The sequence below is a fragment of the Manacus vitellinus genome, unplaced genomic scaffold (genome assembly GCF_001715985.3).
Source record: "Manacus vitellinus isolate BGI_N305 unplaced genomic scaffold, ASM171598v3 scaffold_58_pilon, whole genome shotgun sequence".
Classification (NCBI taxonomy): domain Eukaryota; kingdom Metazoa; phylum Chordata; class Aves; order Passeriformes; family Pipridae; genus Manacus; species Manacus vitellinus.
Window position 1 is genome coordinate 3,477,463 of NW_021940671.1, and position 14,169 is coordinate 3,491,631.

The 14,169-nt window shown below is 47.6% G+C and overlaps 1 protein-coding gene across 1 annotated transcript in view; it reads left to right on the forward strand.

Annotated features, from left to right (window-relative positions):
* Positions 1-14,169, forward strand: part of FBXW8 (F-box and WD repeat domain containing 8) — a 52,789-nt gene that overhangs the window by 34,924 nt on the left and 3,696 nt on the right. The window contains exons 8-9 of the mRNA XM_018081982.2: positions 8,483-8,610; positions 12,698-12,871. Coding sequence (XP_017937471.2) covers positions 8,483-8,610; positions 12,698-12,871 — 302 coding nt within the window. The remainder of the gene's footprint in view (positions 1-8,482; positions 8,611-12,697; positions 12,872-14,169) is intronic.

Genomic DNA, 14,169 nt, shown 5'->3' on the forward strand with positions numbered 1-14,169 from the left:
TCCTCTGTGTGAGGAACAAACGTGTCCAGCTGCATCTCCTTTCCCCTCAAAATGCACGATCCCCGGGGAGGCCACCACAAATAAATACCTGTAGGGTTGGGAGAGGAGGCTGTGCTGTCTTTATTAATTCCTTTGCTGCCCTAATCCAGCTCCTTTCCCTGCAGAGGTGGGAGGTCAGGAGGCAAAATCGCCTCATTCAGGGGCATCACCTCTGCCACCCCCTTTGTGAAACCCCCTCAGGGCCCCAAGCTCTGCTCTGTAAGGCCAGACATCCTTCCTAATTTAGTCCTGAACTCCTCCAGGGTGGGTTGTGCTAAGCCCTGCATCCCAATCAGGGCGATGGGCTGGGATGTGTGTGACAAGGACACTCTCCTGGCACCGCTGCTCCGCTGACATCACGGCGGAAATTAATTACCAGCGTCTCTCGGGCTAATTCCTCGGCTCCCACAGACGTGAAGGGACTGTGCACTGGCTGATTACACCGGGCACCAGCTCACAAGCTGTCTTGGGGAGAGCTTTCCATCTTGGAAGCCTGATGGTGGAGGATTCCAGCCCCCTTTTGCTGCTGGCTGGGTTTCCTCTCAGGCCGGGGTTTGCTTTGTTTTCCTTCTCCCGCCTTAGTAACCTGCTCTGGGATGAAAATAGTTCAGGAAGCCATCACCCTTCCCTCTCTCTCTCTTTTTTTTTTAATCATTTTCTAATTTTAACCAAAACTGACAGCAGAGTCGAGATCTGAGGCATAAAATTCGTAGCATCTTTTATGTTGGAGAGGAGAAAAACATCAAATCCACGGCCTAGACTTGCCTGCTGTCAGACTGCAGACATCCTTGCAGGAGTGAGGGGAGAACAGAAATGCTTCAGCTCTGGGAAGTTCAAGCATCAGACAACCCAAATATGTTGTTGTTTCTTGGAAGTTTGTCTGGTTATTGCTCGTGGAGCTCTTTTTTTATGTTATGCTGCGAATTTCTTCAATCATAGTTCAATAATTCAGTAATATTTCAGCTGTGTTAACTCAGCATGGAATGTACTGTTTCCCTTAAATTCCAAACTCTGGAAATCCTGAGGTCTGTGTTCCCATCTAGGCTTGTACATGGATAATAATATATCTATATAAAATGTAATATAATATAAACCCCTTACACATGGAGCATGATAAATGTCAGCATTGACTTCATCCGATTTCTGATGCAATCTGGTTGTAGGCTCTGACCAAAGCTTTTCTCATAGCTGGGGTATTTATAACCTTCCATCTGCTCTCAGGTAACTCTGGTCTCCTGCTGTAGTTCAGGTGAGCTTTGTGAATTATTTCTTGACATTTATAGGTTGATTATTTCTTGCAATTTGTTTCTTGACATTTTTATTCTCTCGGGGTGGGGAAGGGAAAACCTCAAACCCGATTTTCTTCCTGTATTTAAAATTCAGTTCAAATTTTTGAACCTATTCAGCAGTTCTTGGTGATAGAGTTAATAAACATGGGAGGATTTGGGTGGTTTTGGGCTTGATGAAAGGTGTTGAACCTCACCTGGCTCTTCTCAGCAGCCACTGAAATCCTACCTAGGTTTACTCCTGTGTTTAATGTTTCTTTACTGCTTCCCAGTTTGAGTGTATCCAGTAGAATTAACCACTGTTGTGAACTAAATAAACTCTTAAATCACAGAATCATGGAATGGTTTGGGTTGGAAGGGCCCTTAAAGCTCATCCAGTGCCACCTTCCACTAGCCCAGGTTGCTCCAAGCCCATCCAACCTGGCCTTGGACACTCCCAGGGATGGGGCAGCCTCAGTAAATAATCCTTTAAATTGAATTTCATTGTCTACAGTCTCTCTTGGATGATATATTTAGGTCATGGCTGCTTGATATAAGCTGTTATATCTTTCTTGCTCCTTACTTTGACTAAAATCCTTCTCTTTAACTGAGAAGCTGCAGTGTCTTTTCTGATGTCATCATGTCTCCAGTTCTCAGGGAGTTCCAAAGACTTCCAATAATTTTTTATCTTGATTTTTCTTCTTTTAAAAGTGTGTTTGGTGGTGGGGTTTTTTTCAATAAGTTAATCTTTATGAACTCCTGTTTTCATGGTAGAAGGGCTGAGGACTGAACTGGAGCATATGGGACTTGCCCAACTGTTTCTCTTTGAGGAGCTGCAGGACTGCAGAGTGTCAGCAGATCTTTGAAGGTGTTGAAAGGTGTTTTAAATACCTTTTTCTTGATAAACTCTTTGGTATCATGTCAGAGAAACAAACCTCTCTGAGGACCTGAACTGTGTCAGGCACTACAAGGAACAGAGTCCAGCAGAGAGACCAAAACTTTCCCTTGCCTGAGTTTGACATGATGTATTGATTAACCCCTGTAAATGACCAGAAATAATTTTGCAAGTTAAAATGAATAAATCAATGCCTTTTGCATTGGCTGCCAGGGATGACATTCTGCTTTTTTTCCCTATTTATACAACACTGTGAGTGCCTCAAAACTGGCACATAGGGTATCTCAGGTTGGGAAAATATAGGTGTTAGGACAGGCCATGAATATTCCAGGTGATACAAAACCAAGAGAATCATTCAGGTTTTAATAATTCCCTTGCTTTTTAAGAACTCCCTTGCTTTTTAAGAACTCTCTTGCTTTTTAAGAACTCTCTTGCTTTTTAATAACTCCCTTGCTTTTGAATAACTCCCTTGCTTTTCAATAACTCCCTTGCTTTTGAATAACTCCCTTGCTCTTCCTTTCCCCTGTGTTGGGGGAAATGCATTTCTGGGCTTGTTTTCCTCGCGAGTGGGTGGCTCGGTGGGTAAACACACCATCCTTCCAGTGGGCACTGGAGCCTCCAGCCACGAGGGCAGTGAGCCTGGTGCCCCCACTGCAGTCCTAGCAGACATCTGTGCCCATCCCAAGCCCATCCAGGCTGGCAGATCCCGAGGGCTGGCAGTGTCCGGCGCTGGAACGGCGAGGGCTGCAGGTGCCTTGGCAGCGCCGGCGCAGGGCTTGGCTCTCCTTCTTCCCACCAGCTTGGAGTCTCACTTCGGAACTCGGGGCAGGGGGAGAAAAACTTCCAAGTGGAAAGAACCCAACCCCCTCCCCTTGTGTCCAGCTCCGTGGGTGACTCTGCACAGGTGGGGAGGAGCGGGGAGCCGCCTCTCCGGCGGGATTTGCCGCCAGCTCCGTTGTTCCCGCGGGTCCGAGCGCGGCTCTCGGCTCTCGGTGCGGCTCAGCCCGGGTTTGCCAGCACAAAGTCACCTCCAGGATGGCATGAAAGTCAATTTTCCGCATGCTCAGAGGAGCCCTTGTGTTACCAGCCTTGCACAATGACTTATATCTGGCAAGAACCTGCAGAATAGTCTCTCTGGCTGATTGTCAAAAATTACATCATATTGGAGTAAACTGCTTTTAAATCAAACATCCATTATTCATGGATATTAACTGCTTTTTTTTTATTTATTTTTTTTTTTCCAAACTGGCTGTTTTGTGTTTGATTTACTCTTTTTCTTTCTCTCTGATTGTCTGTCTGTCTCCCTCAGCTGCTCCTTTTAAATCTTAGCTCATCTTTAAATTTATGGAGCCAGAACACTTATCTCTGGGTGCAAGTCTCAACGTGCTGACCCTGCATTTGTTAACAGTGAAATTGGTTTCGTTGTTGTTGCAGTGTCATGTGCCATATTTACAGTAGGCAATCCAATACATTTGCACTGGGAAACTGTGCCCCTGAGCCTTGTAAACTTTAAAAATATTATTTTTTCCGCCTCGCTTTAGATACAAAAATCCCAACTTGCAGCAGTGTGTACCATATGTTGTATTTAATTTGATGAGTTCTGCCACAAATGCATGTGGATACCCTCTGAAATGGGATGGGTTCAATCTGAGAAAAAAACAGGATCCCTTTTTATTTGGGGGGGGGGGCTTGAAATCTCACAACCCTTTCTTTTGCTGGCAATATTTGTGTGTATTCAGGAAATGTTTTTTTTTTTTTTCCAGTTGGCAGAGGGATGGACAGAAAGAAAAGGGGAGAATAAATGAAAATAAATGTAAATTCTGTACCCAGGCTTGCTGCTTGTTCCTGGGTTTGTTTTATTTTGATCCTCTGTCTCTAAAATGACAGAAAGCTCCGTCCTAAACGATTCTTTCCGAAAAAGTGGCTCTTTAATGTATCCTGTGTGCTGTTCAGCCAGGAAAAGGATGTAGGTTTCGAGTGTGGTTTGACAATTGCACTTTTTGCTGACATTTATCACCCTCCCTTCGATACTTCAGCTAAATAAGAACTACAAATCCAGCACACAGCCAGTTCTGAGAGAGAGCTCGGTCTTCCCTGGCCGTGCAGTGCCATAACTTTGGAGAGGAAGGCAGGGCTGGGATTGCAGAGGGAAAGCAGCTCCTCCCCAGAGCAGTGGTGTGCTGGCTCCTGGCCAGGACGGTGGGTTGGACACCCCTGCTCCTGTTGAAAGTACCACAGGCTCTTTGATAACGAGCGCTCGGGGATTTGTTGCTTCAGTGTTCCCATCCAAAAAAGACATCTCCGGCAACCCAGGATCCCCAAACACCTGCTGGGGTCTTGGACACGCATGGAAGAGTTCCATCAACAGCATTCCCTTCAGTTCCTTGGTTTTTCTTGGAAGTATCTCAACCCAGAGTACATCGGCCACGCTTGACCTCACTTAGCTGCACGGTGTAACAAAGCTCCCAGCTCAGCTCTTCTGGCTGCAGAGGCTTTCATTCTTCGGGAATTAATTTTCCTCCTCTTTCAGGAGTTCTTGGACAGCATTTAAAGAGAGTTCCCCGTGCCCACTGCTCTGCAGTAACTTTGCCTTTCTTCCCTTCCCTTGGCTCGTGAATTTTCCAGCTTCTTGGAGTGTCTGTCCGAGAGTGGCCACAGGTTGAGCCTCGCCCAAGTCACCCAGTGAAGAGGGAAATTAGTCTAATGCACTGCCTTAACAAAAGGGGAGAGTATGAGCATGAATAATTAATAGCACGGGTCTGTGGCAACGGGATAAAATGAAGTCCCATTTGCTCAGCCTTATTAAAAGAGAGAGAGGGAGAGGGAGGGATGGGAAAGGTCGTTAAGGGACTTGTAACATGGCAAGAATCGCCTCCGAGGTGGATAATGTGTTTTCTAATCTCTGTGGTCTTTAACTAAACATAATGGTGGAGGTACTCTGGCTATTCCTGGCTCCTTGAATTATGGGGCATTCTGGGAGGTTGGTTGGCTCCTGGCCGAGGGCTCCGACTTTTCATCTGGGCAAGGTTAATAGGTAACACTTTTTATCCCGTGCCTGGGGTCCCCCCAAGGTCTGCCCGGGGTCTTTAATGCTTTTTCTCCCCTGTGTGTCCCCCCAGGTCCCTCTGGGGGCAGGGATCTCGTTAGTGTGTTATCCCAGGACACTTCATTTCACACCCAGATGCTCTGGGTTCACTTACCTTCACTTGGTACCTATTAGGTCACTGGTCTTGGGTGTCCATTATGGGATTATAAATACCTTTAAAAGGGTAATCCCCTTGCAGTGTGCATTACAGGATTATAAACCTCCCAGAGATCTTAGGCTTTATCTGCCCTTTAACACACAGGCCCTTATTTCAAGTCCCTATTGACCAGGTATTTCCATTCTTTCTCCTTGGCCTTTGTAAAGAAAATCCTTCTTGCCTTGGGATATTATAGGAGAGCTCATCAGAACTTCAAAATTGTCCTCAGTGTGCTTTTAAACTCCTTGTCTTCAAGAAATCGTTATTCAGACTTCAAAAAAAAAAAAAAAAAGGCACTCCTGAGTGCTTTTTGCTTCTTTACTTATCAGCTTGCCACGAAAACACGTTGAAATTCATTTGCAGAGCATGAAATCACTGGGGACAAGTTGAATTTCGAGATAGACAAATCCTGAAGATCACAAAGAGAATCTTCCAGTGACGGGGCTAATTGGCTAGAGAGACACGTGAGCGTGATAAAATTCAAAGTAAAATTTTATTTTAGCAATCAGTGCTGTTATTGATTGTTAAAATGAACAGTCTTTAAAAGAATAGAGGCTGGCATGAGAGGAGAAGGCGTTGGAGGGGGTAGGAGATGATGAGACAGAAGCTTTTCTTCCATTTTTGTGGATGCGAAGCTTTACTTTTTTACAGATTCTTAGCTGCGAATGCTTTAAATTAGTGGCCACCTACAGGTTGTGTGAGGAGAACTAAGTGATTTTTCAGCTGGTGTGGTACCTGTGAGTTTTGCCCCAGGGCTGGAACCGAGGCTGCAAAGAGGGGAACGTGTAACATTTGCTCCGATGGAGGGCGGGGGGATCTTTAAATGCCACGTGGAAGCAATTTTTCCTTGTGGCCTTCCACGGCCATAACCGAATTTTCAAGGACATATCATATGTTTATGGGGTAGATGGGAGCCGTGGTCATTTAGGTAAATTAATAGTTTCTGGATGTTCCCTGTCAGCATTAGCCCCGGGGGGCTTTTGGGAAAGCAGCTTTTGGCCCTCTCCCCTCCGGAGCTTTTCCGTCCAGCTGGGAAGAGGCTCAACTGGGAGCTGGAATACTTTGCTGCTGACCCCGTCACTTATTGTTCTTAGGTTGAATTCAGCACTTTATTGACTTTGTCTTTTGTTCAGAACTTTCCAAGGAGAAATTTGGTTGCCAGGCCCAGATATTAATTTCCTTTGCAGTGAAAACTCTTCGAGGCCCCTTTGCCAGAACGTCATTATCTCTGGGTTTGGTTAGTGAGCTGTTGGGAGCTGGGCTGCGAGTGAGAACAGCCTGTAAAATTGCTCTGGACCTCAAAGATTAACATTTCCATGCAGTTTGTAGCAACTTTTTTCCTTGGTGGGCAAGTTGAAATGAATTTTTTGGCAACTTCTATGCCCTAAGCCTCGCTGCAAGTACAGAGCCTTCCTGGTTTTACAGAGCTTGAGTAAAAATTGCTTTGGTTTTTCGGGTCTTAAGGATGAAAAATAACGTGTTAAAGACTGGTATTTGAGGCAGGTAAGTTCACAAAGGACTAGTTGGGAGATTACAAATCTTATAAGCGCCTCAGGAAGTGGGATGTGAATGTGTTGATCCTAACAGGGAGCTGATAATATGTCTGAATAAAACCCTGCCTGCTCTTTAGCTGGGAGAAATGGCAGGTGGAGGGAACCTGTAAATCCTCTGGATTTAAAAATCCTGGAGACTTTTAAACTTCACTTTTGTTGCCCAGTCCTGCATCACAAAACGAGCCTCCCTTCATTTAATTCAACCCTTAATTCAACCTTTCAGTTCTCTGCAGTTGCACAAATAGGAAGTTAAAAGGCCAGGCAGCATCAGTGTCTCTGCTCTGGCAAATGCTGAAATAATACCTACAGACTGTGTAATATTTATTAAAGCTGCACTGGATATAACCAGCAAATTAGAAGTAAAGGATATTGATGTGAGGCTGGCCTGGCCATGCTGATGTTGCCATGAGTTTCTGCTGATATTTTAAGTACCATTAACTCCTCTCATGGTCACAGGTCTCTCTTAATTGAAAGGAGCATCACCGTGAAATTTAATAACGTTTATGAAGTTATGTAAGGCCAGGTGCAGTGCTGAGCTCCACTGGGCTTCGACCAGCACGTTTTCCTGCTTCTAAAAATACTCGTTTCTCCTAAATTGAAAGGCCCAAACAGATAAATCTCATCTGGCCCCAGAGGAAAGACAGCAAACATGATGGAACTGATTGAGGAGGGGGAATAACTCGTCCCTCTCGTCCGGGCTCTGGTTGAATCATCTCGGATGTTGCCTAAAATCAGGGTTGTTTTTATGCCTTTGCCATCTGAGCTGCCACTTCAGATGTGATTTTCCTCCTGGTCTGTGTGATGTGCAGCACAGCTCTCAGCAGGGCCCGTGTTCTGTTCTGCTCTGCGATTTCGGCTGCACTTGGCTGGCCCTGCCTCTCTCAGCCCATCTGTCTGAACCTTCTCAGTGCTGGTGCTCTTCACTCCTGCTACTCGTTCAGATATTCAAATTGGGGAAGAAACTGTTTGGTTTTCCTCAGAGGCTTTAAAGATTTGGCCTGGAGAAACTGCCTGGGAGCTGTCCCTGTCTGCTGCTGGGTGGCACTGGTGGTGCATCCCTGCTCCTTGATGGATTCCACTGGGAAACCCAATTCCCTTATTTCTGAGGTTGTGTCCCCCCTGATATTACACAATCTGTAGGTATTATTTCGGCATTTGCCAGAGCAGAGACACTGATGCTGCCTATTTATTTCCTATTTGTGCAGCTGCAGAGGTCTGAAGGGTGGAGTTGAGAGAGGAGAGGATCATTTTGTGCTGGAGGACTGGGCAACGAGTGAAGCTTTAAAAATCTCTAAGAATACTAGAGGTGTATTTCTGGGGTGTTGTATCCCCCTCTTAATAGGGATAAATCTGCCTCCTGATCACGTGTTACATATCAAGCAACAAGCAGAACATCTCTGGTGGTAACAACTCCGCTCCGTGCTGCAGCAAAACCTCTTTGTCGTGCTCACGAGGAATTCATCCTGTGTTTTGTCCCCTTTCTGGCAGATTCTTCTTTACAACCTGGAAACAAACCAGTGCCTGACCAAGGTGGGCAACTCCATAGGTGACTTCACGTGTGTCAACCTCCACGACAGCCCTCCCCACATGCTCGTAGCGGGCAACAAGGACAGAAAGTAAGTGCCACCATCTCCAATTAGCTGGCTTCCCATCCTGCTGTCCTACATCTGGACCTGCTGGAATTGGTTCCTCCTCTTAACGTTTCAAATGCAGCCACAGTTTGAGGAACAAACTATTAGGTAATAGTTGGACGTGGCTGTCAGCGGGCTTTGTTTTCGGGAAGCTCCCTGGGAAGACTTTGCTTTTCCAGCCATTTGGTGGACACAGTTGGTGCACAGCCCAGCGAGACCACTTGGAATATCTTCCCCTTCCCCGCCACCACCCGCAAAATTAGTTTGGCATTTAAAAGCTCACTTTCTGATATTAAAAAAATAACCTCGGGGAGGAATCGTGGGGGATGAGAGGGGCCCGGCTGCCAAACGATGTCAAGAGTGTATTTGGGAACACTGTGATGTCCCTCAGGTGACAGGGAAAAAAAAAAAAGAGACTTTCATATGAACAGATTCCAGCTTCTATTTAGCTGATTAGCAGCTTTCTCTTTAACTCCTTGGCTCGGGGAGCAGGATTTTCCCAGCGCAGTGGCCGGTGCCAGGAGCGGCCGCGCTGGGAACAGGCAGCGCGAAAGGATTAAAGTGCTTAAAAAGACCCTCCGAGTCCAATTTTTAGATTTTCTTCTCCTGGCGAGTCGTCGGTGGGGTCTGATCCAGTGCTCCAAAGGAGATGTGGGATGGCAGGCAGCCAGTCCCTAATGGCTCCCGCTTCCTTCCCTCCTCCTTTCCCCGTGCCGGGCACCAGGCTGCAGGTGGTGCTGTGCCGTGGTGGTGGGATCAGATTGGGAGGCGGGCACTTCCCTCTGCCAAATCCCAGACCTCTGTCCCGCCAGAGCAGCAGCTTGCAAAAATGATTATTTTGTCAAACAGCTTTTTTTTTTTCCCACCCCCTCCTTTCTCAGTGAACAGGCAGTGCAAGCAAACCTCACACTTCCTCGGCACTCAGGGTGAGGGAAATATCTGGAGTTTGACAAGTGGACTTGAGTCCTTGGGAGGCTTTTTTTTGCCCTCTAAAAGCAGATAATTGATTTTCCAAAGCACCCCAGTGAAACTACCTCCAATTTTGATCTCTTGCACAGTGACAGGATAGTAGCTGAAGCTCATATCCCTTTGATGGGATGGGGATTCACTCCCTTTAGAGTCTGTGCCCTTTCCCCTCCAGAAAGCTTTTTGGTTTTTCAGCTCAAGCACTGACTGAGTTTAAGAGGTTGGCTGTCACTAAAATAACAAGAAGTTAGGAATTAATAGTTGAGCAAACAAGTGTGGCATCCAGGAGGCAGGACCACGGGTATCTCTGAGGTCAGTGCTTCATGTGCTGCTGCATGAAGGTGCTGGGCATCCACAGGTGGAATGAGACTGGAACCTCCACAGCCCTATTAAGGAGCAAATCTACTAAATAGGGACCTTGCCAGGGCAGTTCAGACTGCTGGTGGCCAGTGGGAACACTTATAGTTTGAATTAAATGCAGCAGTTTCACAGTTTCACTGGAATATGATGTTCTTTTATTCAAAGCCACGATTTTGAGAAGTTAACGCTTGGGGAACGTTTTTGGTAGGACCTGTAAAATCTGTCTCTCCACCGAAAACACTCCTGAAGCATCACTGATTTATTTGATTTCTGAGCTGTGCTTCACTCTGGCAAGAGATGTGACAGCAGGGAGCGTGTGCTGATCCTGCTTTTCCGTGCTGGAAGCTGGGCTGGCGAGCGGCGTTGGGAAAGCAAACACATGGCAAGCCCGGTCGCCGGGAGCGCGGATCAAAACATGTATTCCATGCTTTCCTGGAGGCAAGGCAGCTTAATTTTGAGTCAGTCTAACAGGAGGGTCAAAGCCTGGTCATGAGAACACCTTCCCCACTGCTCCCAGGGCTGGGATGAGCCCGGAGTGCTCCCACTGAGCCCAGCTGTTGAGGCAGGAGGAGCCGGGCCGTGCCAGGTCTGTGTTACAGCATCGCATTAGATTGGCAAAACGCTTCTCTTTCTTCCCTTCAAAGCACATCTGAGCAGCACAAGTGTGCCTGTGATTCTTCCAGGGGTGTGCCAGGATGGACACCTGCCTGAAGCCCGGGCGCTCGCTAATGGAATAAGCAGGACTCAATCAGATCTTCGCTTCCAGCTGAGCCTTCCGAACAGGAGCAGCTTTGATTTCCGTGCAGAGCACAGGCAGGACAGCAGCCCTTCCAAAATACCCCATCCTCACCCAAAGCACTGCTCCAACATGTAGCCAAAGCTCCTCTCTGCTGGAGCTGGAGGCAGCGAGTCCTTGTCACCATCCCAGCTGAGGGATGGGCTGTTCCCAGGGGCGGCCGTGCAGCCACACGGAGCGTGTTCCTCGCCCCGTTCCAGCATGTTTTGCTGCATGTCAGATGGATGTTGCTCTGCTGGAGTTCTGGACTGTTCTGTTGCCTTTTTCTTTCAGTCCCTGAAATGTGTTGTTTGTAAAATCCTCCGGTGCAATCTCCGTTGGAGAAAGGAAAAGGAAAGACTTGCACAACACCATTAGGATCGTGGCAGGGGTGTGGAGTAAAGCACAGTTAATGTGTTGGAACAAGTGTGTTTTGGCCTTTTGTGGAATTAATGTGGACCTGATGCTTTCACTCCTGATGGCCATCAGCTGGGAGGAACTTTCTCTGGCTTCCTTTCAAATCTGAGATCAGTATTTCGCCTTTCCTTGCTGCATTTATTTATTCACTGATGCTTCATCTCTTAATCCTGATATATTGGATCCTGACATAAGGATCAGAAAAATATACTCCTTTGTGATATGTGCTGGGTTTAAAACTTGAACTGTTTTTGTGGCCTTTGTTGCAGTGGTTGAAATCCTGAGTTCTTTTCCTGTAGTTCTCTTCTGGCTGAGTCTTCCTTACGTTTCTCTTCCAAGTGCTTTGTCTGAGTGGTCAATAATGTCTGAAAACCAGATGTACCTAAAATCTGCCCACAGTCAGTGGCTGCATTTTTGAAGTGAGAAGAGATACTGGTTGCTGGGTGCCTGTGGATGGCTTTGTTTTAATATTAGTGATTAAGTCAAGGGTATAAATATGTAATTCCCTTTTCTTGTGTTTTAATTTGCCACACATTTAATGTCTTCTGAAATCTTTAGAATCACAGTCGTTTTCTTGATCCTGGTAATAATATTATCCCTCATCTCAAGTGGATGTGGGTTGGGTACCAGGGGTAGGGTGTGTTAGCAGTGTGCCCAAAACACAGGATTTGGTGCCTCAGGGCATTGCTGATGTTTTGGGAGGCACAGACAGAGGAGCTTTCTCCAAATTGCACTTATATTTTGGATCATGGGCTCAGAGAATCACAGGATGGTTTGGGTAGGAAGGGACCTTAAAGCTCATCCAGTCCCACCCCTGCCATGGGCAGGGACACCTCCCACTAGCCCAGGTTGCTCCAAGCCCCATCCAGCCTTTTTTGGAACATTTTCAGGGATGGGGCAGCCACAGCTTCTTTGGGCAACCTGTGCCAGGGCCTCCCCACCCTTACAGCCAGGAATTCTTTCCCAGTATCCCATCTATCCCTGCCCTCTGGCAGTGGGAAGCCATTCCCTGTGTCCTGTCCCTCCATCCCTTGTCCCCAGTCCCTCTCCAGCTCTCCTGGAGCCCCTTTAGGCCCTGCAAGGGGCTCTCAGCTCTCCTTGGAGCCTTCTCTTCTCCAGGTGAACCCCCCCAGCTCTCCCAGCCTGGCTCCAGAGCAGAGGGGCTCCAGCCCTGGCAGCATCTCCGGGGCCTCCTCTGGACTCTCTCCAGCAGCTCCACGTCCTCCCTGTGCTGAGGACCTCAGAGTTGGGGTCTTAGGAACTGTAAAGACTCCCTCTTTAGGTCCTAGGACTTGTAAAGAGTCAGGGAAGTGCTGTATGGTGGGAGAAGTCTGCCTGAAAAACCCTCTGATAACCAGAAGTCCGAGGTAAAAACTCAGCAGTGAAAAATATGGACCGAACTGGTTTTCCAGCCCTGCAGTGGCCACGGGGCTGCTGCTGCTGGCCCAGATAACATTTTCACGACCCCAAAGATCCCCGTGCTCTCAGAACCCACAAGGCTGCACGTCCACAGCTGGTTTTTATGCCTGTTTGTTCTCCCTGGCTTTGCTTTAGGGTCAGGGTGTTCGACCTGCGCGGGGGCCAGTCCGTGTGCTCCCTCTACGCCCACCAGCTGGGCGTGTCTGCAGTGCAGATGGACGACTGGAAAATCGTCAGTGGAGGGGAAGAGGGCCTGGTGTGCGTGTGGGACCAGCGGATGGGCACCAAGCTGTGGGAGATGCACGCCAGGTAACTCCTGGGGGGGCCTGTCCCGGGGGGTTCGTGGGGTCCGGCTGACGGGAGGAGTGTGGGGAGGAGATGATCCAAAAGGCACCAAAAGGATGAATTGTGGAGGGTTCTGTTCAGTGTTCATGTGATTTGGGAACAGATTGCCTCCCCAGCTGCAGTCATGGCTTTCTCTGTGTGCCCTTTAGCTGTCTTGGGCTTTTGCTCGTTAGTTAACGAGCACTTCAGTCGGTGTTGGAGGCCAGGGAGGTTTTCTCTCCTGGATTTTCCATGAGGTTCAGTTCCTGCCTTCTCCCTGCCCCATCCCCAACCACTCTGCTTACTGAACCTTACATTTAAAACACTGGGCTGGCTGTTTTCAGAGTGGCTGGTCCTGGCTCTCTCTATCCAGTGTATCCCACCACAGTCCCTGTGTTTCTGCTCCTCACATTCACACATTCCCTGCACGGTGATGATCAAAGCCAGGCTGGCATTTAAACTCATTTAAATACCAAAATACCAGTTTGTACTGAAAGCACAAGTAGTTCAGTACTGGGAGTACAAGCAGAGATCAGTATCCTGGAGCTGACAGCTGCCACAGCCAAATTCAGATTTCCTGATCAAGGCACAATTCCCAGGGATTTGGCTTCATTTGGGTGAAGACTCAAGGATTTAGCCCCTTGTAACTCTGAGTGATAGCCATAAAATGAGTAGATAAATCCTGATTTCTTTTTTTTTTTTAATACCTCTTCCCCCAAAGAGGAGCTAGATGAGGTATTTACAGGCAGAGAAGTTCAGGCTGGAGCTGTCATTGATTAATAGCAGGTATTGCCTTCCCTGTTGACCCTGGGAATGATAAAGCCTGTTGTGATGTGGCTGATGCATTAAGGACAATATTCCATTGATTGTCTCCTTGGCACGCTCATTAGTGCTGCTGCAGGAGGAGGGCAGGCAGGGCAGGGCTGAGCTGGGGGATGGACTCCAAGTGAAACCATTAGATTAAACATTTGAAATACTGTTTAATCTATAGAGGAATCAGAAGGGATCCCTTCAATCAAACAGGCCTTCTGAGATAAGGGCTGTGTGTGGTGTTATCCATGGCTGGGAATGGAAAACAAGGGCAGGAGCCAGGGGAGGTGACAGGAGACACATTGGGGTCGTGGAGATGAGGGGAGAAGTTACTCCTGCTTGGACAGAAAATGCTGGTGCAGTGGTTTGGGATGAGTTTATTCCCCAGTGAGAGAAAAGGAGTGAAGACCAGATTGAGCATCCTAAGGAGGGACATGAGGAGGGGGAAGGGTCTGGAGGGGCCACACGAGGAG